At 45.5% G+C, this 18,926-nt stretch overlaps 1 protein-coding gene across 1 annotated transcript in view; it reads left to right on the top strand.

Annotated features, from left to right (window-relative positions):
• The window catches only part of NXN (nucleoredoxin), a 159,634-nt gene that overhangs the window by 114,510 nt on the left and 26,198 nt on the right, over positions 1 to 18,926 (top strand). The window contains exons 2-3 of the mRNA XM_036766160.1: positions 15,551 to 15,668; positions 18,221 to 18,354. Of these exons, the coding sequence (XP_036622055.1) occupies positions 15,551 to 15,668; positions 18,221 to 18,354 (252 nt within the window). The remainder of the gene's footprint in view (positions 1 to 15,550; positions 15,669 to 18,220; positions 18,355 to 18,926) is intronic.

Raw genomic sequence — 18,926 nt, 5'->3', positions numbered from 1 at the left:
GGGAGATCAGGAGTAAGACTGTATAGAAGTAAAGAGAGGTCCCCTAGAACTCATGGGGTGGGAGAATAGGAGGAGCCCCTGAGGCCTAGGTCCCCACACTGGGACCAGCAGCCAAAAGTACACCTAGGGTCATTATCAACAAGCATTTACTATGCAGTTGGCACCGTGTGAAGCATGGAGAGATCAAGAAAGGCCGAAACTCCACCCTTGTCCTCAAGGACCCGATAGAGGAGACAACATACAAACAACTATGTGCATATGAGACCTATATTGTCGTAAATGGGAAAAGAGCTATGTGAGTACAAGATTTATACAATTGTGAGTGGAAGGAATCTAGTGAAGGTGGTGAAGTAGGTAGGAGTAGGAAAGGCCTCTTGGAGGAGGTGAGATTGGAACAAAGTCTTGAAGGAAGCCAGGAGGCAGAGGTGAGAAGGAAGAACATTCCAAGCTTCAGATTCAGCTAGTGAAAAGGCCAGAGTTCAGAGATGGTGTTGTGTTTGAGGAACAGGGAGAGGGCCCATGTCAGTGGACCCTCAGACAGTAAAACTAGCTGAACAAAAATATATCCAAGGCTCTGGTCCAAATTCTCAAGAAGTTCTGACTAGTACCAAATTATCTCCCAACAGAGGCTTCCAAAATCTATGTTCAGTGAAGAGGACCAGGGATCCATTGCTGGGTAGACCCATGGCCCCTGAGGGTGAGAGAGCGTGAGTTTGAGTGGCTAGCTGCCCCACAGTTAATCGAGTGGCAAAATGAATAGAGTGTTGGGCCTAGAATCAGTCCTGAGTTCAAATCCTGCCTGAGACACCCCTAGCTGTGTGACCCTGGGCAGGCTGCATAACTGCTCTCAGCTTCAGTTTTTTTATCTATTGAATGAAGGCAGTAATAGCACCCTCTATGTCCCAGGGTTATCAGGAGGATCCAGTGATATAACCGTTTTGTAAAGCATTTGGCAAACCTCTAGGAGAATGCTTGCTCTTGGGTCATATTCCAGGATAGAGTCTAGGAGAGAAGGCTGAGACTTTTGCTCCCTTCCTTTTCAGCTAGCTCCCTCTATTGAAGCCAGTTTCAGGCTGGGTCTTTTGAGAAGGCAATTTTATAGCAGGAATTGCTTTGAAATGAAGTTTTGTTGTAATTAAATGTGATGATTAATGGGCTGTGAACAGAATTGACTAACTCCCTCAAGGGAAGCATGTGGGAGGGAAGAGGTCACCAGTCCCATCTCTTTGGAGTAAGCCTTAGGAACTCTCTGACCAGTTTTCCCCCTAAGCTTCCCTTCTTGTATTTCTCCGGGGACTCAGCCTGCCATCCCTTTCTCCCCTTAGCTCTCCTGCTGCCATCTTGGCGCTGGAGCCCACTAGGGCAGGCAGAGCTATATTCTGTCAGTTCTCTCCAGGCACCCTGAAGCAGCATCCACCCACAAGGCAGCCATCAGCCCCACTGTCGTTCAGCTGTCACAGTCTGAACTCAGTGGCCCTCTGCTTTGTTCCAGAGCTCCCCTCCTTGAAGGAAAACAAAAGCTGCCCAACACAGCTGCCCTGGGAAACATTTTGTTTCCACTGTTAACAGAGTTGGTTGTGTGGATTTGATTTGAAATATTATAGTTTGGAGTTTGGCTTCCCCTCTATGTGTACCAGCTTATATGCTCTGCCTCCACCCAAAACTATCCTTGGAGAAAGGGAAGGGAAAAGCCCATGAGCCCCCATTCCTCAGCTCTCCTCTTCTGTCAGAGGAGATTTGTTTGGCTGTTTACAGTTGGTCCCTGTCAAAGCACTCTGCACTGGCCTGGGAATCCTTCAGGTTGCATCCCTGGCATTGACTGGTCAGGTTTTGATGCCAGAAACTGTAAGAGTCACAGCCCTATTTATGCTCATCAGATGCTATTAATTAAGGACCCATGTGGTCTTTGGACTGTGTTGGCCAGGGACCCAAATCCTGTTATACGGGCCTTACGATTGAAATGGTCAGCATATTGAAGGACTCGCCCATGACTCCACAAAGCAAAATACATCTGTTAAATGAAAGATTAAGGATTGTTGGAAGCCCTGTAGCCACCCTGGTAAAAAGGATTTTAGAGGCAGAGATGGGGTGGTATTTGGTTTGAACAAAGAGAAGGCTCTGGCTCTTTCTTCTAGGACATTTCATTCTATTTGACAGCACAGAGCAGCCCCAAATAACAGAGCGAGGTGGAAGCCCAAAGAACTGCATGCTGTGGTTTGGTACTTGATGAAAACAACTTTTCTTTTGATGAAGACAGGCATTTCTCACCCACTGGCAGGATACAGGACCTTTTAATGTACAAGAAGCCCACAGTAAGGAAGTATTTGCCCCTTTGGGCTCAAGCAATCAGCAAAATTTTGGTGCCTGCCTGGCCTGGAGGTAACCGGAACTTATTAGGTTAGCTTCTCTTCAAACACACTATGAATGTAAGTCATTCATTCAGGCCTTGACTTCTTCTCGTCTTCCAGAAAGGAGTCTTTCTGCCTCTGGTCTCTTTCCTCTCCATTCATCCTTCACTTCAGTTCCCAAATCATCTTTCAAACACAGCCCCAAACCTTTAGTGACTCCCCCTTATCTCAGAACTAACGTATGGCCTTGGCCATTCAGGGCCTTCCAGTTTGACTCTAGCCTGGCTTCCCAGCCTTACCTCCTACTAGACCACCATGGGCCCCAGCTAAGCTGGGACACTTTCTTCCACTGTTCTTGCCCTGCCCTCTCCCATCTCTGCCCATGCCACACTCCAAGCTTTTACAGGCTTGCTACTCCCCTTCCATCTCCACCTGTTGAAATTTTTCCCTTCAAGACCCAACTCAGCTGCTACCAACAGACACCCCTCACCCTCCCAACTAAAAATTCTCTCTCCCTTGCACTTAAGGCACACATCTTTGCCTAATACTATTTGTGTGAAAGTCCTTTTTCTCCTTCCACTGAATGCCTTGAGAATGGGTTCTCTGTCATATCATATCTATCTTTGTATTTCAATTTTCACAAAGTAGGCATTTAATGAAAAACCTGCATTGTTTCCTAGGATCATAGATTTAGAGCTGGAAAGGATTCTGGAGGTCACCAAGTCCGATTTTTTCCCATCCCATTTTAATGATAAAGAAACTGAAACCTAGAGGTTCAATAACTTGCCAGTAAGTGCCTGAGGTAGGATTTGAACCCAGGTGTTTCTGACATCAAATCTACCACATCAGATGCTTGAGACCAGAATAAATAACTCTTCCTGACCTAACCTGAGTGAGCTGGGTTTTCTTGTTTGTTTGTTTTTATGCCATAATAACAATCTGGGAGTTAGGGGCCCTCAGAGGGGAAGTATTTAAGCCCCCTGAATTTCAGAACTCGGGTTTCATTCAGCCTTCTGGGCTGTTCGTAGCCTGATGACGATGGAAGTTCTTTTAACATCCTCTCTGGGCCCTTCTTCCTTGCCCAACTGCATGCTGATTGTAAGTTCACTTGGAAAGCCTAAACTGTTCGCAGCCTTGGGCAGAGGCCAAGAGAAAGGAGACAGGATTTCTTATCTGTAACCTGCTACAGCTAGCCTGTTTTCCCTCTTTAATTCCCTGCTGAGGAGCAGAGAGGTGTCAGGGCAACTTTGTTCAACCAGAGGATTCAGGAGGAACAAGGTGTTTCCCTTACCTACCTTCTGATTGCCCCTAGCATCTGCCCTCTGAACAACTGGCGAAGGATTGTTAAGATGACATCCTTCACAGTTCTAAACCATAGGATCCTAGATCAGACGTAGGAAGGACCTTACTCCTCTCATTTTGCAGACAAGGAAGCAGACCCAGGGAGGGGAATGACTAGCTCAGTCACACAGAGGTGGTAAGCAGCAAAGCCAAGGCCCCATCCTCTGACCTCCATTTGCCTCCAGAAACCATTAAGAGGGCTTTGTTGTTTTACTAACTAATAAAACCTCAGACTAGATCTGTCCTGCTGCAGCAGGGAAATCATTGAACTGGTAGAGTATCCAGGTTAAAATTCCAGCTCTATAATTCTGAAGCTATTTGACCCTGGGCAAGTCATGTAACCTCCTTGGGCATTAGGTGGCTTCTGAGGTCCCTTCTAGCTTCAGAGACATAATCATAGCAGTGGACCTCAGGGCCCAAATAGGCCCAACCTCCCATTTTACAGATGAGGAAACCAAGTCTCAGAGAGTGAAGTGACTTGCCCAGAGTCTTACAGGTTGTTAAGTAGCAAAGCTGGAATGAGCTTCATCTGGCCAGAGTGTTCTATGCGTTAGTCCGAGATAAGGAAAGGATAAAAGAAAGTGAGGAGGATGTAGGAAGGGGACGTATCAGTAGAAGGAATTTCAATCCACTATCACCTAGTTATGGTGATATACCCCTAATAATAATGATGAAAATAATAGCTAACAATTATATTACAGCACCTACTACGTGCCAAACACGCTGCTAAGTAAGCACTCTACAATAACTAGCTCATGTGATTCTCACATTCTCCCCATTTTACAGATGCAGAGACTGAGGCAAAGAGAGGTTCAGTAACTTGCCCAGGCTCACACAGCTAGTAAGTGGCTGAAGCCAGCTTTGAACTTAGGTCTTTCTGGCTCCAGACCTAGCATGCTATCCACTATGCCACTGGCTGCCTCAGCCATATAAACCACTGTTTGACCAACACTGGGCTAATTTGTTTGGCAAAGAGATCTCTTTGATTTGGTTTTTTTTTACTAATTTAATATTTTTATCGTTATCTTCTGTTTTTATATTACTTAATATATGCTCCCCTTCTACCCCCTGAGAGCCATTTATTATAACAAAGAACAAAATTGAGGAGAAAAGGTAGTTCCTCAAAGCTAGCTGGGGTATGGACCAAATCCAACATTCGATGCGATGTTCCTTCCTTGTAATGCCCCATCTCTTCAAAGACTGGAAGGAGGGCCATCCTTTCCCACTCCCCTTTGGGGCCTGGCTTAGTGCTCAGCATTTCACCACATTCAGTTTTGATTGTTTTGTCATAGTGATATTAATCTAGTCATCACATCGCATCAGTCTTCCTGGTCCTTCTTAACTCCATTTTGCCTCAGTTCCAAGAATTCTCCTCTTGTTCTCCAGATTCATCATGTCCCTGTTTTCATGCAGCACAGCAGCATTGTATTACATTCAAGGACCACCATGTGTTTAGTTGATATGTATCTACTTTGTTTTCAGTTCTTTGCTACTACAAAAGATGCTGCTGTAAATATTTTACCTCTGACCTCCTTGAGGCATTATACCCAGGAGTGGGATCATGGGACAAAGGAGTCTCTTTGGCTAGGCTCCCATGAGACATTTTTAATAGCTCAGTTTAATGGTGGATCCAGGAGAATATGTGTCTCAAGACTAGCCAGGAGTCAGCTCAATATAGAATGATGGCTGGGGTTGAGCCCTTCCTTTGTCACTACCTGTGGGACTTTGGGCAAGCAATTTAATCTTTCTGGGCCTCAGTTTCCTCTTCTGTAGCTAAGGGGGTTGGACTAAATGCCTTCTAAGGCCCCTTCCAGCTCTGAGATGCCAAAGCTGTTATCCTACCCCAAAGTATGCCAAATAACTAAGCCTTTCGAAAGAGTGCCCTTAGGTGGCTAGCAAAGGCCTCTAAGACAAGGTTTCCCCACCTAAGAAAATATAACAGACGTGGTCTTCACAAAGCATTCCAACGAAGGGCTAAGTTACATGTTTAGTGCATGCTCTGAATGCAAAATGTTTAAAGCCTCAGTAAAGTGATTGCAGTGTCGTTTGCCTCTTGGGCCTGACATGTGTAGTGGTAATGCCACAGTATTTAGTAGAAGGTATTGGTGTCAGGAGGGTTTTAGAATTAATTGGTGAAATTTTCTGATTGGGTAAGTGATGTTCATTGGTCACTTTTGCTTGGAGAGAGCAGAGGCACATTTTGGGGATCCACTTCTCAGTGGCTTCCTGCAGACAGCAGACTATATCATTTAGCCAGCACCCAGCAACTGGATAAGCTTCAGGGTTTGCCGGAAAAGGATCAGCTGATCCATCTAAAGGAGCCTGTTGATTAATCCCACATCTGTGTTAGCTTTGGCTTGATCCTGCAGATTTACAGCAGCTGTTGAGAAACAAGAGCTGAGACCCACCCCCACCCCCCCAGTCAAGTCCAAGATCAAATCCTCCCAGCAAGAGGCGCATTCTGGGTCATCCTCCAGAGCAAAGGCTTTTCAGAAATAGCTGACGTTGCATTTTCCTGTGGCATCTATGGGCATTCACAAATCTCATCCCTGGTTCAAATTAATTTGTGATTTGGGTCTCCTATTTTGCATTTTTAACAGAATTTGTTGATTCCCCTCACTGTTCCTTTTGATACTGGTGTCATTGTTTAAAGGGGTTATTTTTAAAGAGTCCCAGCTTTTCTCTGGCCAGCATTCCTAGGCTGATGGCTCAGACCACAGCTTTTGAATAGCTAACCAGAACCAGCCGCCAGGAGGGGAGGAGTTGAGACTTTGCAAGTAACTCGATAGCCTAAATTTCCCATTTGGTTGGTCCCACCCATCTTGTCATCCTTTTGATTTTCACCAACTTGAGGCAGTCTTCCCAGTACTCTCCTTTTTCCAGTTTCCACCCTTCAAAGAATGAATGGGCTGTCACTTTGCTAGAAAGACAAAGGTCTTAAAAATTGATGGACTGATTCCCTAAACAGTTGAGTTTTATGAACAGTTGGGCTTCATGTTCCATTGGAGGTCTCCTTTGGGGGCAAACATCAGGGTCACCACACAAGTGCCTGAGGAAGAGAAACAACCTTGGAATGAGAATAACTTGGCTGTTCCAAGCCACAGAAGTATGAATCAGGATCATTACCTTTTGGGGCAATTTTATCAAGCAAGTTGAGCACTTAACTCTGTGCCAGGCACTGTGGTAGGTGTTACATATAGAAAGAAGAAGTAAAATCAGCTCCTGACCTCAAGGAGCTTATGTCCTAATGAAGAAGATAACATGTGCACAAATAGGTAGAAACAACCAGCGTATACAAGATAAGCTCAGAGGAGAAGCCTGGAGCAGCTGTAGGGCCTAGGGAAGGCCTCTCATAGAAGGTAACTTTTGAGCTGAATCTCGAAGGAAGTCAGTTTGGCCTCCCCGCCCCCCCCCCTTTTCCTTATTCAAATGGATAATAGATCTCCTGATCCCTATCTAAGCATGTAGGTCTTCTAGTATCTGATGCAGCCAGGGTTGGCTGCCTGATTCAACTGGCTCATCCCCAGCTAAATTTCTCAGTACTCTAACTTTTTTAGGCTTTAGTCATCCTGACCAAAAATGTCAAGGAAAAAAGCAGTGATCTTTGTCAGAACCAAATGCTGAGCCCAAGCTGAACCTTCTTGGGTAAAGAGAAAAGCAAATCTCTATAGTTACACTTTGAAGAAGTAGATCCTAATTACTGTGTTTGTTACATTACAAGATGAACCTTTTAAATCTGGATATCAAAAAGGCATGTCAGGAAGCATATGTCTTTGTTTTGTAGACGTCGCATCTGATAAACATTCCACCTGCCATGGGAGAAAAAGCCCTGTCTCTATCACCTAGTATCTCAGTGAGGAAATGAGTTATTTGATCAACTTCAAAAAATCAAATAAGGGGAGAAGGTGGTATGTTCCTCTTAGTTGTTTCTGGGCTTTGAAGTATCTGGAGGGAAAGCCCAAACTTTGCCTAGCCCCTTTGCTAATGTGTTAAGGGTGTATTCAGGGAAGACTGGTACCTCTGGTATGAGGGCTGCTGAGCCCTTCTCAGGGCTGCTTTCCACCTTTGCTTTCCACCTGCTTTGCCCAGCTGTCATCTGTGGCCCCCAAGAAGCTGTAGCTTCTAGGTAAACCATTACAGTAAACTGGCTAAACCAGGTTGAGGGTAACCAAGGAGTCTCAAACCCTTTGGTGAGTTATGGGGGTGTCTACACCAAGCATACGAAGACTTCCCCTGCAGAATGGGTGGATGAGAACAGTTTGTTCCAACAGCCATGAAGGCAGCTGAAGCAGGTGCTGTGGAGAGCTTGGAGCTTGGCTAGATATCAAAGACATCAAGGTCATCCACTGCATCCTGAGCCATCACCAGTCATTTGACATTTGTCTTGCCACTGGACTTTGATGACTCTGGAACAGGGAATGAGGCCAACAATTTCAAGCAATTCTGCCTCACTTAAATCCAGTCTGTGCACAAATCATAAGACATCATCTATACCACTTTACGATTACTTACCATTGGTATGTGGAATGTGTGCACACTTATGGACAACATGAAATCCAGTAGACCTGAAAGACAAACAGCTCTTGTAAGGAGAGAACTCAGCAGGTACCGCATCCAAATAAGAGCCCAGAGTTAAACAAGGTTGACACATGAAGGCCAGCTTACTGAAGCAAGTGCTGGATACGTGTTTTTCTGGAGTGGCTGCAGTGATTGGGGAGTGCTGTGAAGCTAGAGTAGGTTTCACAGTTAAAATTAATCTAGTCAACAGGCTTGTATGTCTGCCAAAAGGAGTGAAGAGGCTCATGACAATTCAAATGCCACTTGCAGGGAAGCACCACGCCACCGTCATCAGTCCTGTGCTTCCACCATGACAAACCCAGATGAGGTCAAAGAAGAATTTTATAAAAGCCTGGAGACCCTCATCACCAATGTGCCAAAAGAGAACAAGCCTGTAATTCTGGGTGACTTTAATGCAAGGGTAGGCATAGACTACTAGACATGGCAGGGAATCCTTGGGAGGAATAGAACTGGAAACTGCAACAGCAGTGGTCACCTATTACTGAAGACTTGTGTGTCTCATGACGTTCTCATCACCAATGCTATCTTCTGTTTACCTAAATGCAATAAAACTTTGTGGATGCACCCTCATAGCAAACATTGGCATCTAATAGACCGTGTCATTTTAAAGAGGAAAGACCAGATGAGAGTGACAAAGGCACTGTGTGGTGCAGAGAGCTGGACTGATCATTGACTTGAAGCAGAAAAGGAATGGGCACCTTTCAGAGATTTGGTGTACAGTACTGCATTTACTCATCTGGGCCAGAACATTCACAGACATCAAGATTGGTTTGATGAAAATGATGGGGAAATTCAGAAGCTGCTAAACAAAAAATGAGAACTCCACAGGGTTGTTACCACAGGGTAAGAAGGCATCATTTAACTGTATCAAAAGTAAAGTGCAAATGAAGCTTAGAGAGATGCAGGATTCTTGGCTCAGATAAATTTCAGTTTTACACTAATAGTAACAATCCAAAGTGCTTTTATGATGCCCTAAATGCTATTTATGGGCCAAAGACCTATGGCCCATTTCAGCTACTCAGTGCTGATGGAGCCACATGGATTAGTGATAAGGACATAATCCTGGAGAGATGGGCTGAACACTTCCATGTCAATGTTGAAGCCACTGATCATATACCTCAGGTTGAAGTCAGTCCCTCTTTAGCTGAACTTCCAACTGAAAAAGAGGTTTTGAGCATTAAGCTCCTCTCATGTGGCAAAGCGCTTGGTGCTGATTCTATTCCAGCTGAGATTTATAAGGCAAAGCGGCCACAGCTCCTATGAAAGTTGAAATTTTCCAGGTTGTATGTCAAGAGGAGGTTATCCTTCAGGAGTTCAAGGATGCCTCCATTGTCCATCTCTATAAAGGTAAAGGAAATAGATTGTCCTGTGACAATCACAGAGGGATCCCTCTCTTAGTCATTGCTGGCAAGATTCTTGCCAGAGTCCTCAATAGGCTGATCCTTCACCTGGAAGATGGTCATCTACCTCTCAGGTAGCTTCAGAAAAGGCCAAGGAACAGTCAAACCTGGAAGATGGTCATCTACCTGAGAGCCAGTGTAGCTTCAGAAAAGGCCAAGGAACAGTCAATGTGGCACTAGCTGCTGCCTGACAACTCCAGGAGAAATTCCAGGAACAGAACAGAGGTCTGTACACAATGTTCATAGATATGAACAAGGCCTTTGTTACTGTTAGTCATGGGAGCTTGTGGAAAATTATAGTAAAATGTGGGCGTTCAGAGAAACTCATCAGTATTGTACGTCAACATGACAACATGCTTTCCTAGTTCTAGATAATGGATGATGCTCTCAGGCTTTCCCAGTCATCGATGGAGTGAAGCAGGACTGTGTGCTTGCCCCCGTGCTTTTTAAAGCATGATGTTGTCGGACACCTTCAACAAGGACAAAAACGGCATCAAAGTCAGCTACTACGCTAATGGTAAATTATTTAACTTGAAAAGGCTACAAGTCAAGACTAAGCAGGAGGGAGAGTTGGTGTTCCACTTTTTGTTTATAGATGATTATACACTCAATGCAGTCTGGGCCTGAGCTACAACACGGGTTCTCTACCGGCCAACACCACACCATCCATACATGGGACCATCTATTACAACAAATGGAGAAGTTTTGAATACTGTGGATAAGTTCACTTACCTTGGCAGCATACTTTACATTGATAATGAGGTTGACACATACCTTGCCAGAGCTAGCTCGGTGTTTGGGAGGCTCTGAAAGAAAGTGTGGACAGAAGAGGTATTAGACTGCTCATCAAACTGAAGGTCTCCAGAGCTGCAGTGTTGACCTCATTGTTGTATGCCTGTTAAACCTGAACAGCCTACCAGCACCTATGCCACGAAACTGAATCACTTTCATTTGAATTGTCTTAGGAAGATTCTGAAGATCACCTGGCAGGATAAGGTACCAGACACTGAGGTCCTTTCTCGAACTAAACTGTCAAGCATTCAGATTCAGCTGCAGAGAGGGCAACTCTAATGGGCGGGTCATGTTGTTCAAATGCCTAATACACGCTTTCCTAAAATAATATTTTACAAAGAAGTTGCATAAGGAAGGTACTCACTTGGTGGTCAGAAGAAGCGATACAGGGGCAATCTCCAGGTTTCTCTGAAGAATTTTGGAATTGATTGTGTGACATGGGAGATGCTGGCAAAGGACCACCCAGCATGATGTACCACATCAAAGAAGGCGCTGTGCTGTGTGAGCAAAGCAGAATTGCAGTAGCCGAAGTAAAGAGGGAAGACTTTCAGGCAAGGGATCCGGCCTTGGTGTGCAGATACATGGAGATGGGAGGTGGTACGGCATCAATGGAGAACATCAAGAAGGCCAGTCTGCCATACCGAAGAGGGCTCGAAGGAGAAGGATGGAGAGTCAGGCCAGAAAAGTAGGTTGAAGCCAGGTTAGAAAGAGCTTTAAAGTTCAAACAGGATAGTTTATATTTTATCCTCTTGTTGAGGGAGGCACTGGCGTTTATTAAGTGGGGGATTGACATGGACAGATTTGCCCTTAAGGAAAATTCCTTTCTAGCTGTACATAGGGTAGATTGGAATACTTGAGAGATTTGAGTCAGAGAGACCAACGAGGAGGCTGTTGTAATAGTCATTGGATGATGAGGACCTGAACAAGGGTGGTGGCTGTGTGCAAAGACAGAGAAGGGGATGGACACAAGATGTTGTGGGAGTATAATAGACAAAGACTTGGCAAGCAGTTCTCTCTCAAATGAGGTGAGAGAGAGAAACCAACTATTTCCTGGGTGCCTCCTATAATATAATTGGATTGGATAAGGAAGAACTATGTAAAGAACTTTGCAAACCTTAAAGTGCTACCTAAACGGTGGTTGTTACTGTTGTTATGATTACTTATTCCTCCATAGCCTTATTACAGCATAGGGATGGCAGTGGGTTCTCTATCAGGTCCCGCCAGGGCAGACAAGTGAGGCCAAGAAACAAATTCTGAGGAACGGTCTGAGTGAGTGTATAAGGCTCCCCAGCAGAAGCTTGGTCCTTAGGGAATGAATATCTTGGCTCCAGCATTACACAAAGCCATTTCCTAAGGAGAGAAGAGATTGTAAGCAGTCCTTGTGGGGAGTGCTTGCACCAGTGGAATCAGGGATCTCTTGCTGGAAGTAAGGAATGAAATGAAGAAGAACTCATTACCCATAAGACTGATTAAGCTCTGGAGAATATGCTGCCACGTCACAACGGATATCTCTGTCTGCAGGGATGCTTCCGTGTGGATAGTCAGCCACGTAGGCCCAGAGGCTAGAGCCACTTGCCTTCCTAAAGGCAAGGTATAAATCAAGAGACTCAGGCAGCATCCAGACCTGGGAGTTTGAATAATTTCCAGATTACAGCAGCTGCTCAGTGAGGATTTTTGAGCTTTCCATTCCCTCCTGCTTGTAGCATCCTATATTTTGCACAAAGGCAGAAAGGCTGGTTTTCTTTTAAGGAGTAACTTGAAGGATGGGAGAAAATTACAGCAGCAGAAACAAAAGTGGGGAAAGGAAGTAGCCATCACAACTGAATTCCTTAGAAGGTAAGGTGAACTGAGGTCAGACGTGCACTAAAATGATCCGTTAAGAGCTATTTTTCAGTGTTCAGTGTACTTTAGAAAGCCACGCCAGAGTGAAGGAGACTATTAACCAGGGCAGTGGCGAATCTTGGCAAGTGCTCTTCAGATGCATGCATTTCTCATTTCCAATCAGCCTGCTTGTGCCCCAGAGAATCATCAGAATGGACTGAGCCAGGCTACAAGCAGCTCTTCCATGCACTTTCTGATTCAGACATCAAAATTAATATGTTTGGGTCTTCACAACCACTAGCTTGCATTCCAAGCCCATTCTTTATAGCAGGGTTTAAATGACAGCTAATCCCTGTGTCCTAATTGAGATTGTCTTGTTTTGTTGTTCGACCGCATGTCTCTCAGGGCATTTAAACTGAATCCCATCTGGGGTTTCTCTGGAATGTTGCAGTGTTGGTTTTTTAAGTGGGTGTGACGTCACTTCTGGTCTGGGGAGCCTGCCAGGTTCTCCGGCCCTAGGAAAAAACAGAGGAGTGAACCAGCCTTGGCGAGGTGCTCTTTGTGGACCCCAGCCACAGGGGTTGGGACATCCTTCCACCTTTGCCCTCAAGGGAACCAGCTGGAAGCTGCCTAAGCCTTACTTTTGAGTAATCCTCTAGAGCAATCCTGATCTCCCTTTCTTTCTTCCTTGAACCCTAAACTACCATTGGATTAAAAAACCCCAATAATATTGTAACAACAGCAGTTTCAGGTTTCCTTCGTGTGTGCTGTATAGGGCTGGATTTAGGGCAGTTCTTTTTCTTTGAGAAAGCCTTTGGTCAGGCTGATTCCCGACAGCATCATTGCCTGAGTAGCAATGTTGTCTAAAGAGCAGCCTGTATCCTGCAGAGCTGGCAGAGGGAACCCTTACCACAGCAGCACCTACACCAAGGAGGAAATTCTCTGGCTTTTCTTCATTTCTTTCATTTTTGGAGGTGAACTGATAGATGTGATTTTGTTTAATGACATAGGTTTCAGAACAGGCTGGGAAAGACAGGATTGGGCCTGGACTTGTGACCGCATTAGGCGACAAGAAGAAACTCCCTGGACCTAGCACCTCCGGAGCACTAAGGGGTTAAGTGACTCGTCTGGGGTCACAGAGGCTGCACTGGAACTCAGGCCTTCCTAGCTGTGAGGCCCACTCTGCATGCTTCCTCCAACGCCCGTCCTCCCAGACTGGGTTGTTGCCTGGAAGAGAGAGCAGGGCAGACTTGTGGTGCTTGGCCCCAGAGCACAGAACTGGGACAGGGAGTGAAAGTGAGAGGGACTAACTTCTGAACAATTGGAGCTGTCCTAAAGGGGAAAGGGGCTGCTCCCAGAGACAGTAATGCTGCTTATCTCACTGGGTTGTGGAGAAGAATTTGGAAGCCTTAAAAAGGGGGGTTGGGATTCTATAAATCTGAATAGTTATTTCCATTTCACAGATAAGAAAATTGAGAGTCAGAGATTCTGACTTGTCCAGGGTCATTCATACACCTAGTTAAGAGCTGGGCTTCAAATCCAGATCTTCCTTCCCATGCAGGACTCTGCTATACCACATAATAAGCACCCTGTGCTTGGAGGTTTTCAAGTCAAGAGGCCAGCTGATAAATGATGTCCTAGAGATTTGTGTTTCAGGCCAAGGTTGAATGAGATAACTCCTAGCTTCTCTCTTAATGCTAAGATTCAGTGTTTTATCACTGTCAGAAAAAGTATTTGTCCGAGGAGCTTTTAAGCCTGCAAAGAATATGGGGCTGCCGTGGTCTGGTGGGTGATGTGGTGTGCCAGGAGGTGTGCCAGATTCTCCCCTGGCCCTCCCCACAGTTTTGCTGATGCTTGCCATCTTTCACACCCATCCCCTTTTCTCCACTGCCCCAGCCACCACTCTGGTGCAGTCCCTCATCGCCTCTCCCCTGGGCCTCTGCTAATGGCTTCCCTGCCCCTGATCTGTCATCTCAATAAGGCGTCCTTCGCACAGCAGCCAGGATAATCTCCAGGAAGCACAGGTCTGACCACACTCCTGCTTTTTAAACATCATCAGTGCTTTAGGATAAAATAGAAATTCCTCAGGATGAGCTTTGAAAGACGCTAAAAATTTTGAAGTGAGGAATTCCACCCCAGGAGGATGCCCTCTGAGGGCAGGGACTGCTTATATTTTATCCTTTGCATCTCCATTGTTATCATCATTGGCACTTAACAGATGTTTATTGAATTTTTATGCTTGGCTTTTCAGCCTGATGTCTTTGAGGCTTTGGCCTTCTGCCAGTTTGCATGGCCAGTGTCAAACATCAGCAAATACAAAATGTTGAGTTTTGAGTGTCAGAGATTAAGAGATTGTGTCAGCTCCTAGACTATTTCTTTCCTTTGTTTATTAGCAAATTGAATAGAATACAACTAATAGCTGGAGATTTCCCACGAAGAGAAATTGGGGAACATATAAATATTTAACCTTCTGCTTGACATGCCTATTTCTTTTCCACGCTGGGCCAAGGGCATGCCTGGGAAGCAGAAGACCGTTTTGCTGTATGTGATGACATGGCAAGTTAATGAAATGCTTCCTTTCCTATCTTCTTCACCTGGCCAGAGATCTGATTTTGTTTGAAGGATGGCTGATCCTTCACCAAGTTTTATAGATGGAGGACCTGAGGGGGAGGGAAGAAAGAGGATAACCACCCTTCACGTATATGTGCTCAGGGCAATCAGATCTCCTGTTCCTGTCTTTGATTCATATTTGCCTTGGGTGCGTGAAGTCTTCAGGAGGCTTACTGAAGGCCGAGGGAGTGATGGCTTTAACTGACCCACAGCCAACCAGGCTCGTTATACAATAGGATGTTAAGGACGCTGATTATTACTATCCAGAAGTTGTATCTTTCAATTCTTCCTTCATCTCATAGTTGCCTGTTCCTCTCCTCTTAGGCCTAAGTATATTTTCATTATCTGGGTCTGTCAGTCCTTAGCGCCTCTATTGGGCAGTAAGGCTTTCTTACTCCTCTTTTTTCCAATCTGGCTTGGACTGGAGGACTTCTGAGATGCCTTGATCTCCCTGCAGGAGCTAGCGTATCACAGATGGCAGTCAGTCAATCAGCAAGCATTTACTAAGCGCTTACTATGTGCCAGGCACTGCACTAAGCTCTAAGGATGCAAAGAAAGACCAAACAAAACAAAACCGCCCCTGCTTTCAAGGAACTGACTTGCTGAATGAGTTAATGAATGTATTTTGGGCCTGTCTAACTTCCTCTTTTTTTCTTACAGCTTAAATTATGGAACAAATACCGAATTTCCAACATTCCATCACTGATCTTCATTGATGCTACCACAGGGAAAGTTGTGTGCAGAAATGGGCTGCTGGTGATCCGAGATGACCCAGAAGGTAAGCCCCATGGGGACCTCTTTCTGTCTTTTCCTAGCCCCAAACCCCAGGTAAACAAAGCACAAATGTGCAATAATAGATATAATCCAATATGTAAATAGAAATATATTCTAAATATAATTGGATTTGCTTCACTCTAGAAGGATTCTTTTCTTCATGATGATTCCTGCATTTTCTCAGTTGTGGACAATTTTCATTTAAAAGTAAACTAGTATGAAGCAGTATGGAGTGAAGGGAGCAGAACCTAGAGAACCATAGTTACAGTAATAGGAATAAGAATAATGGCTAACATAGCGCCTCAGGTGTGCCAGGCACACTGTGTTAAGGGCTTTTTACAAATCTGATCTCATCTGATCCTCACAACAGCCCGGGGTGGCGGGGGAGTTCTGTTTGATCCCCATTTTACAGTTGAGGAAATTGAGACAGGAGAGGTCTAGTGACTTGGCCAAGGTCACACAGCTAGTCAGTGGCTGAGGCTGGATTTAAACTCAGGTCTCCCTGAGCCTGTGCGGTGTTTACAGCAGTGCAAACGGAAACAACCACAACAAGAACAAAACAACCAAAACCGAGTGCTGTGAAATTATAATGGCCACACTCGGCTCTAAAGAAGAGATGTGGGACCGAACTCTGCAGATAACTTGAAGTTTGCATGTCCATGTGTTGGTTTGACTGGTTTTCTTCTCCCCTCTTTTTAATCTTTTGTTTTAAGGGATGGCTGTGAATGTAGGCGATAGAAAAACAAACAGTAAAAAACTTGTAAGTGCAAATTGGGACATCCCGTGGAAGAGGCTTGTCTTGTGTATCTCTCTCGTCATTAAACCGTCTTATCTTCACGTGGTGTTTCCCGGGTTTCTAAGCCATTTCACATGTATTGTCTCATTTGCTTCTCACTGCAGCCCCGGGAGGGCTGTGTGACCCTGGACGTGTCTCTGAGCAACAGTTACTTCATCTGTGAAGTGGGAATAATGATAGGACCTCCCTCCTGGGGTGGCTGTGACGATGTGTGTGATAACGTGCGCAGAGCTCTGGGTGAGCCATAAAGCTCCAGGTGTCGGCTCATTGCTCCTGTTACACTGGTTTCTGATGAGGCCTCATCCCGCCAACAGCGAATCACCATGCACTTATCAGCTGCTTTCTCTGCCCCAGCACTGTGCTGAGGGCCCATTACTCACTGACTGTGCCCCCCACTCAGGACTCCCAACTCCTAAATATGTGGCTCTTAGAACCGGAATCTGACTGAGGAGAAAGGGAAGCTAGGCTGAGAGCCCAGGGGGTACTCACAGAGCAACTCTGAGCCCAGGGCTAGCTTTAAGAGCCATTTTGTCAACAAATGTCAACTTCTGAAAATTATAGGCTTCTTGGAATCAGCGTAGCTTGTAGTGTTTGGAAATGACCCTCAAACAAAGCCATATAAGGCATAGACACCTCTGTCTACTCCTTTGCTCCAGCCAATGCCGTCCCTCTTGCTCTGTTGGGGGAGCATCGGGCGACTCAGAGCTTCATGATGTGCCTCTTAAACAGGGCTGGCTTCATCCACCTCCTGTTCCTCAGGGGTATGGAGCTTGTTCCAGCACACAGAAGCTCTGGCAGATTCTTGTTTCTGTTTTTGTTTTTTGGCAGGGCAGTTGGGGTTAAGTGACTTGCTCAAGGTCACACAGCTAGTACATGTGTCAAGTGTCTGAGGCCGGATTTGAACTCAGGTCTTCCTGACTCCAGGGCTGGTGCTCTACTCACTGCACCACCTAGCTGCCCCCTCTGGCAGATTCTTCCAAGGCCCATGGATGGCCTGACTGACTGGCCATTGCCTGAGGACCAGTCAGGCTAATTTGGGAAAGGTTCCTCACTAAGCTGGCCACGTGAGGGAGGGTCTTTTGTTGCCGTAGCAACTTCCATAAACTTCTCTTACTATGGAAAGAGAACCTGGGTTCAAATCTTACCTCTGACCCTTCCTACATGTGTGACCTTATACAAGTGACTTCACCTGCTTGGGCCTCACTGTTTTCAAGATCCCTCCTAGCTCTAGATCTGTGGTCCTGTGAAATACAAAGTTAAAAATTACCTCCTGATTTATATGCATTTATGTTGGTGAAGAGATTGCAACTCGGGCTGGCACAGGCCATCCGCACGATGCTCCAGATCAGGAACCATGGAAGAACTCATTAGCTGGAAGCTCCTTGAGAAGAAATGCTTTGGCACATGTGGGTTCTGCTTCCTTTGCTCTGGTAAAACTAGAAATTCTGAATCACCAGTCGCTAATGATGGTAATGATGTTAATGTTTAGATAGCACTTTAAGCTCTCCAGGCCACTTTCTTAACAGCAGCCCTCTGAGGAGGATCACTATTTTGCAGATAAGCAAGCAGGCTCAAAGAGTTTGAGGGGCTTCCTCATGGTCCTGGAGCCAATAAGCACCAAAGGTGGGATTTGAACCCAAGTGTCCTGACCTTCCCGCTGTGCCACAGTCTCTGGATCAGACGGGAGCTGCTATCAGCCTCAAAAGCCAAATGGTGCTCAAGCCAGAGTCACGTGTCTGACATTGCTTGCCCCGTTTCAGGTTTGGAATTCCCTTGGGGACCCAAGCCCTTCAGTGAAGTCATTGCCGGGTCTTTGCTTAGAAATAATGGCCAATCACTGGACAGCAGCTGCCTGGAAGGGTCTCATGTGGGAGTTTACTTCTCTGCCCATTGGGTGAGTACTTTCCCCATGCCTCTGCCATCAGTCTAGGCAGGAGAAAAGATTGTTCAGCAGTGGCTGGCCGTGAAATGTACCACAGCTTAGACAGGAAGTTTACTAGGCACAGGGTGGGGGGCATTTCCCTAACCTTCAAGGGTGCCAAGTTTCGTTGGCACTAATAGCCATAAAACCACAATAAATACAAAGAAATTACTTCTTTGGTAACTAAATATTCATTAGTAAGACTATTCCTCCTTACCCCTTCTGATCAGGCCTGGAGTAACTATGAGGGATTCTTGGGAGGCCAGCAGTAGCGTATGTTCATAGAGTGCCTTAAGGTTGGCAAAATCTTAACCTCACAGTAACGCTGTGTGGGAGGCATTACATGTATTATAATCACCCCCTTTTACAGAGGTGTGAGACAAGGCTCAGAAAAGGGGAGGGACTGGCCCAGAGTCAGCTAGCCAATGTGTCATGGGTCAATTTTGAACTAGGGTCCTTCCTAGTATAGTGTGCAGCCTCCCTGCCTGCCAGCTGTCAGCAGCATGTAGACAGAATGAACTCATGGTCTTCAGAGAAATTTTTTT

This window comes from Trichosurus vulpecula, chromosome 7 (genome assembly GCF_011100635.1).
Source record: "Trichosurus vulpecula isolate mTriVul1 chromosome 7, mTriVul1.pri, whole genome shotgun sequence".
Lineage (NCBI taxonomy): Eukaryota > Metazoa > Chordata > Mammalia > Diprotodontia > Phalangeridae > Trichosurus > Trichosurus vulpecula.
The sequence above is the reverse complement of the archived record's forward strand: the minus strand, read 5'-3'. Positions and strand labels throughout refer to the sequence as shown.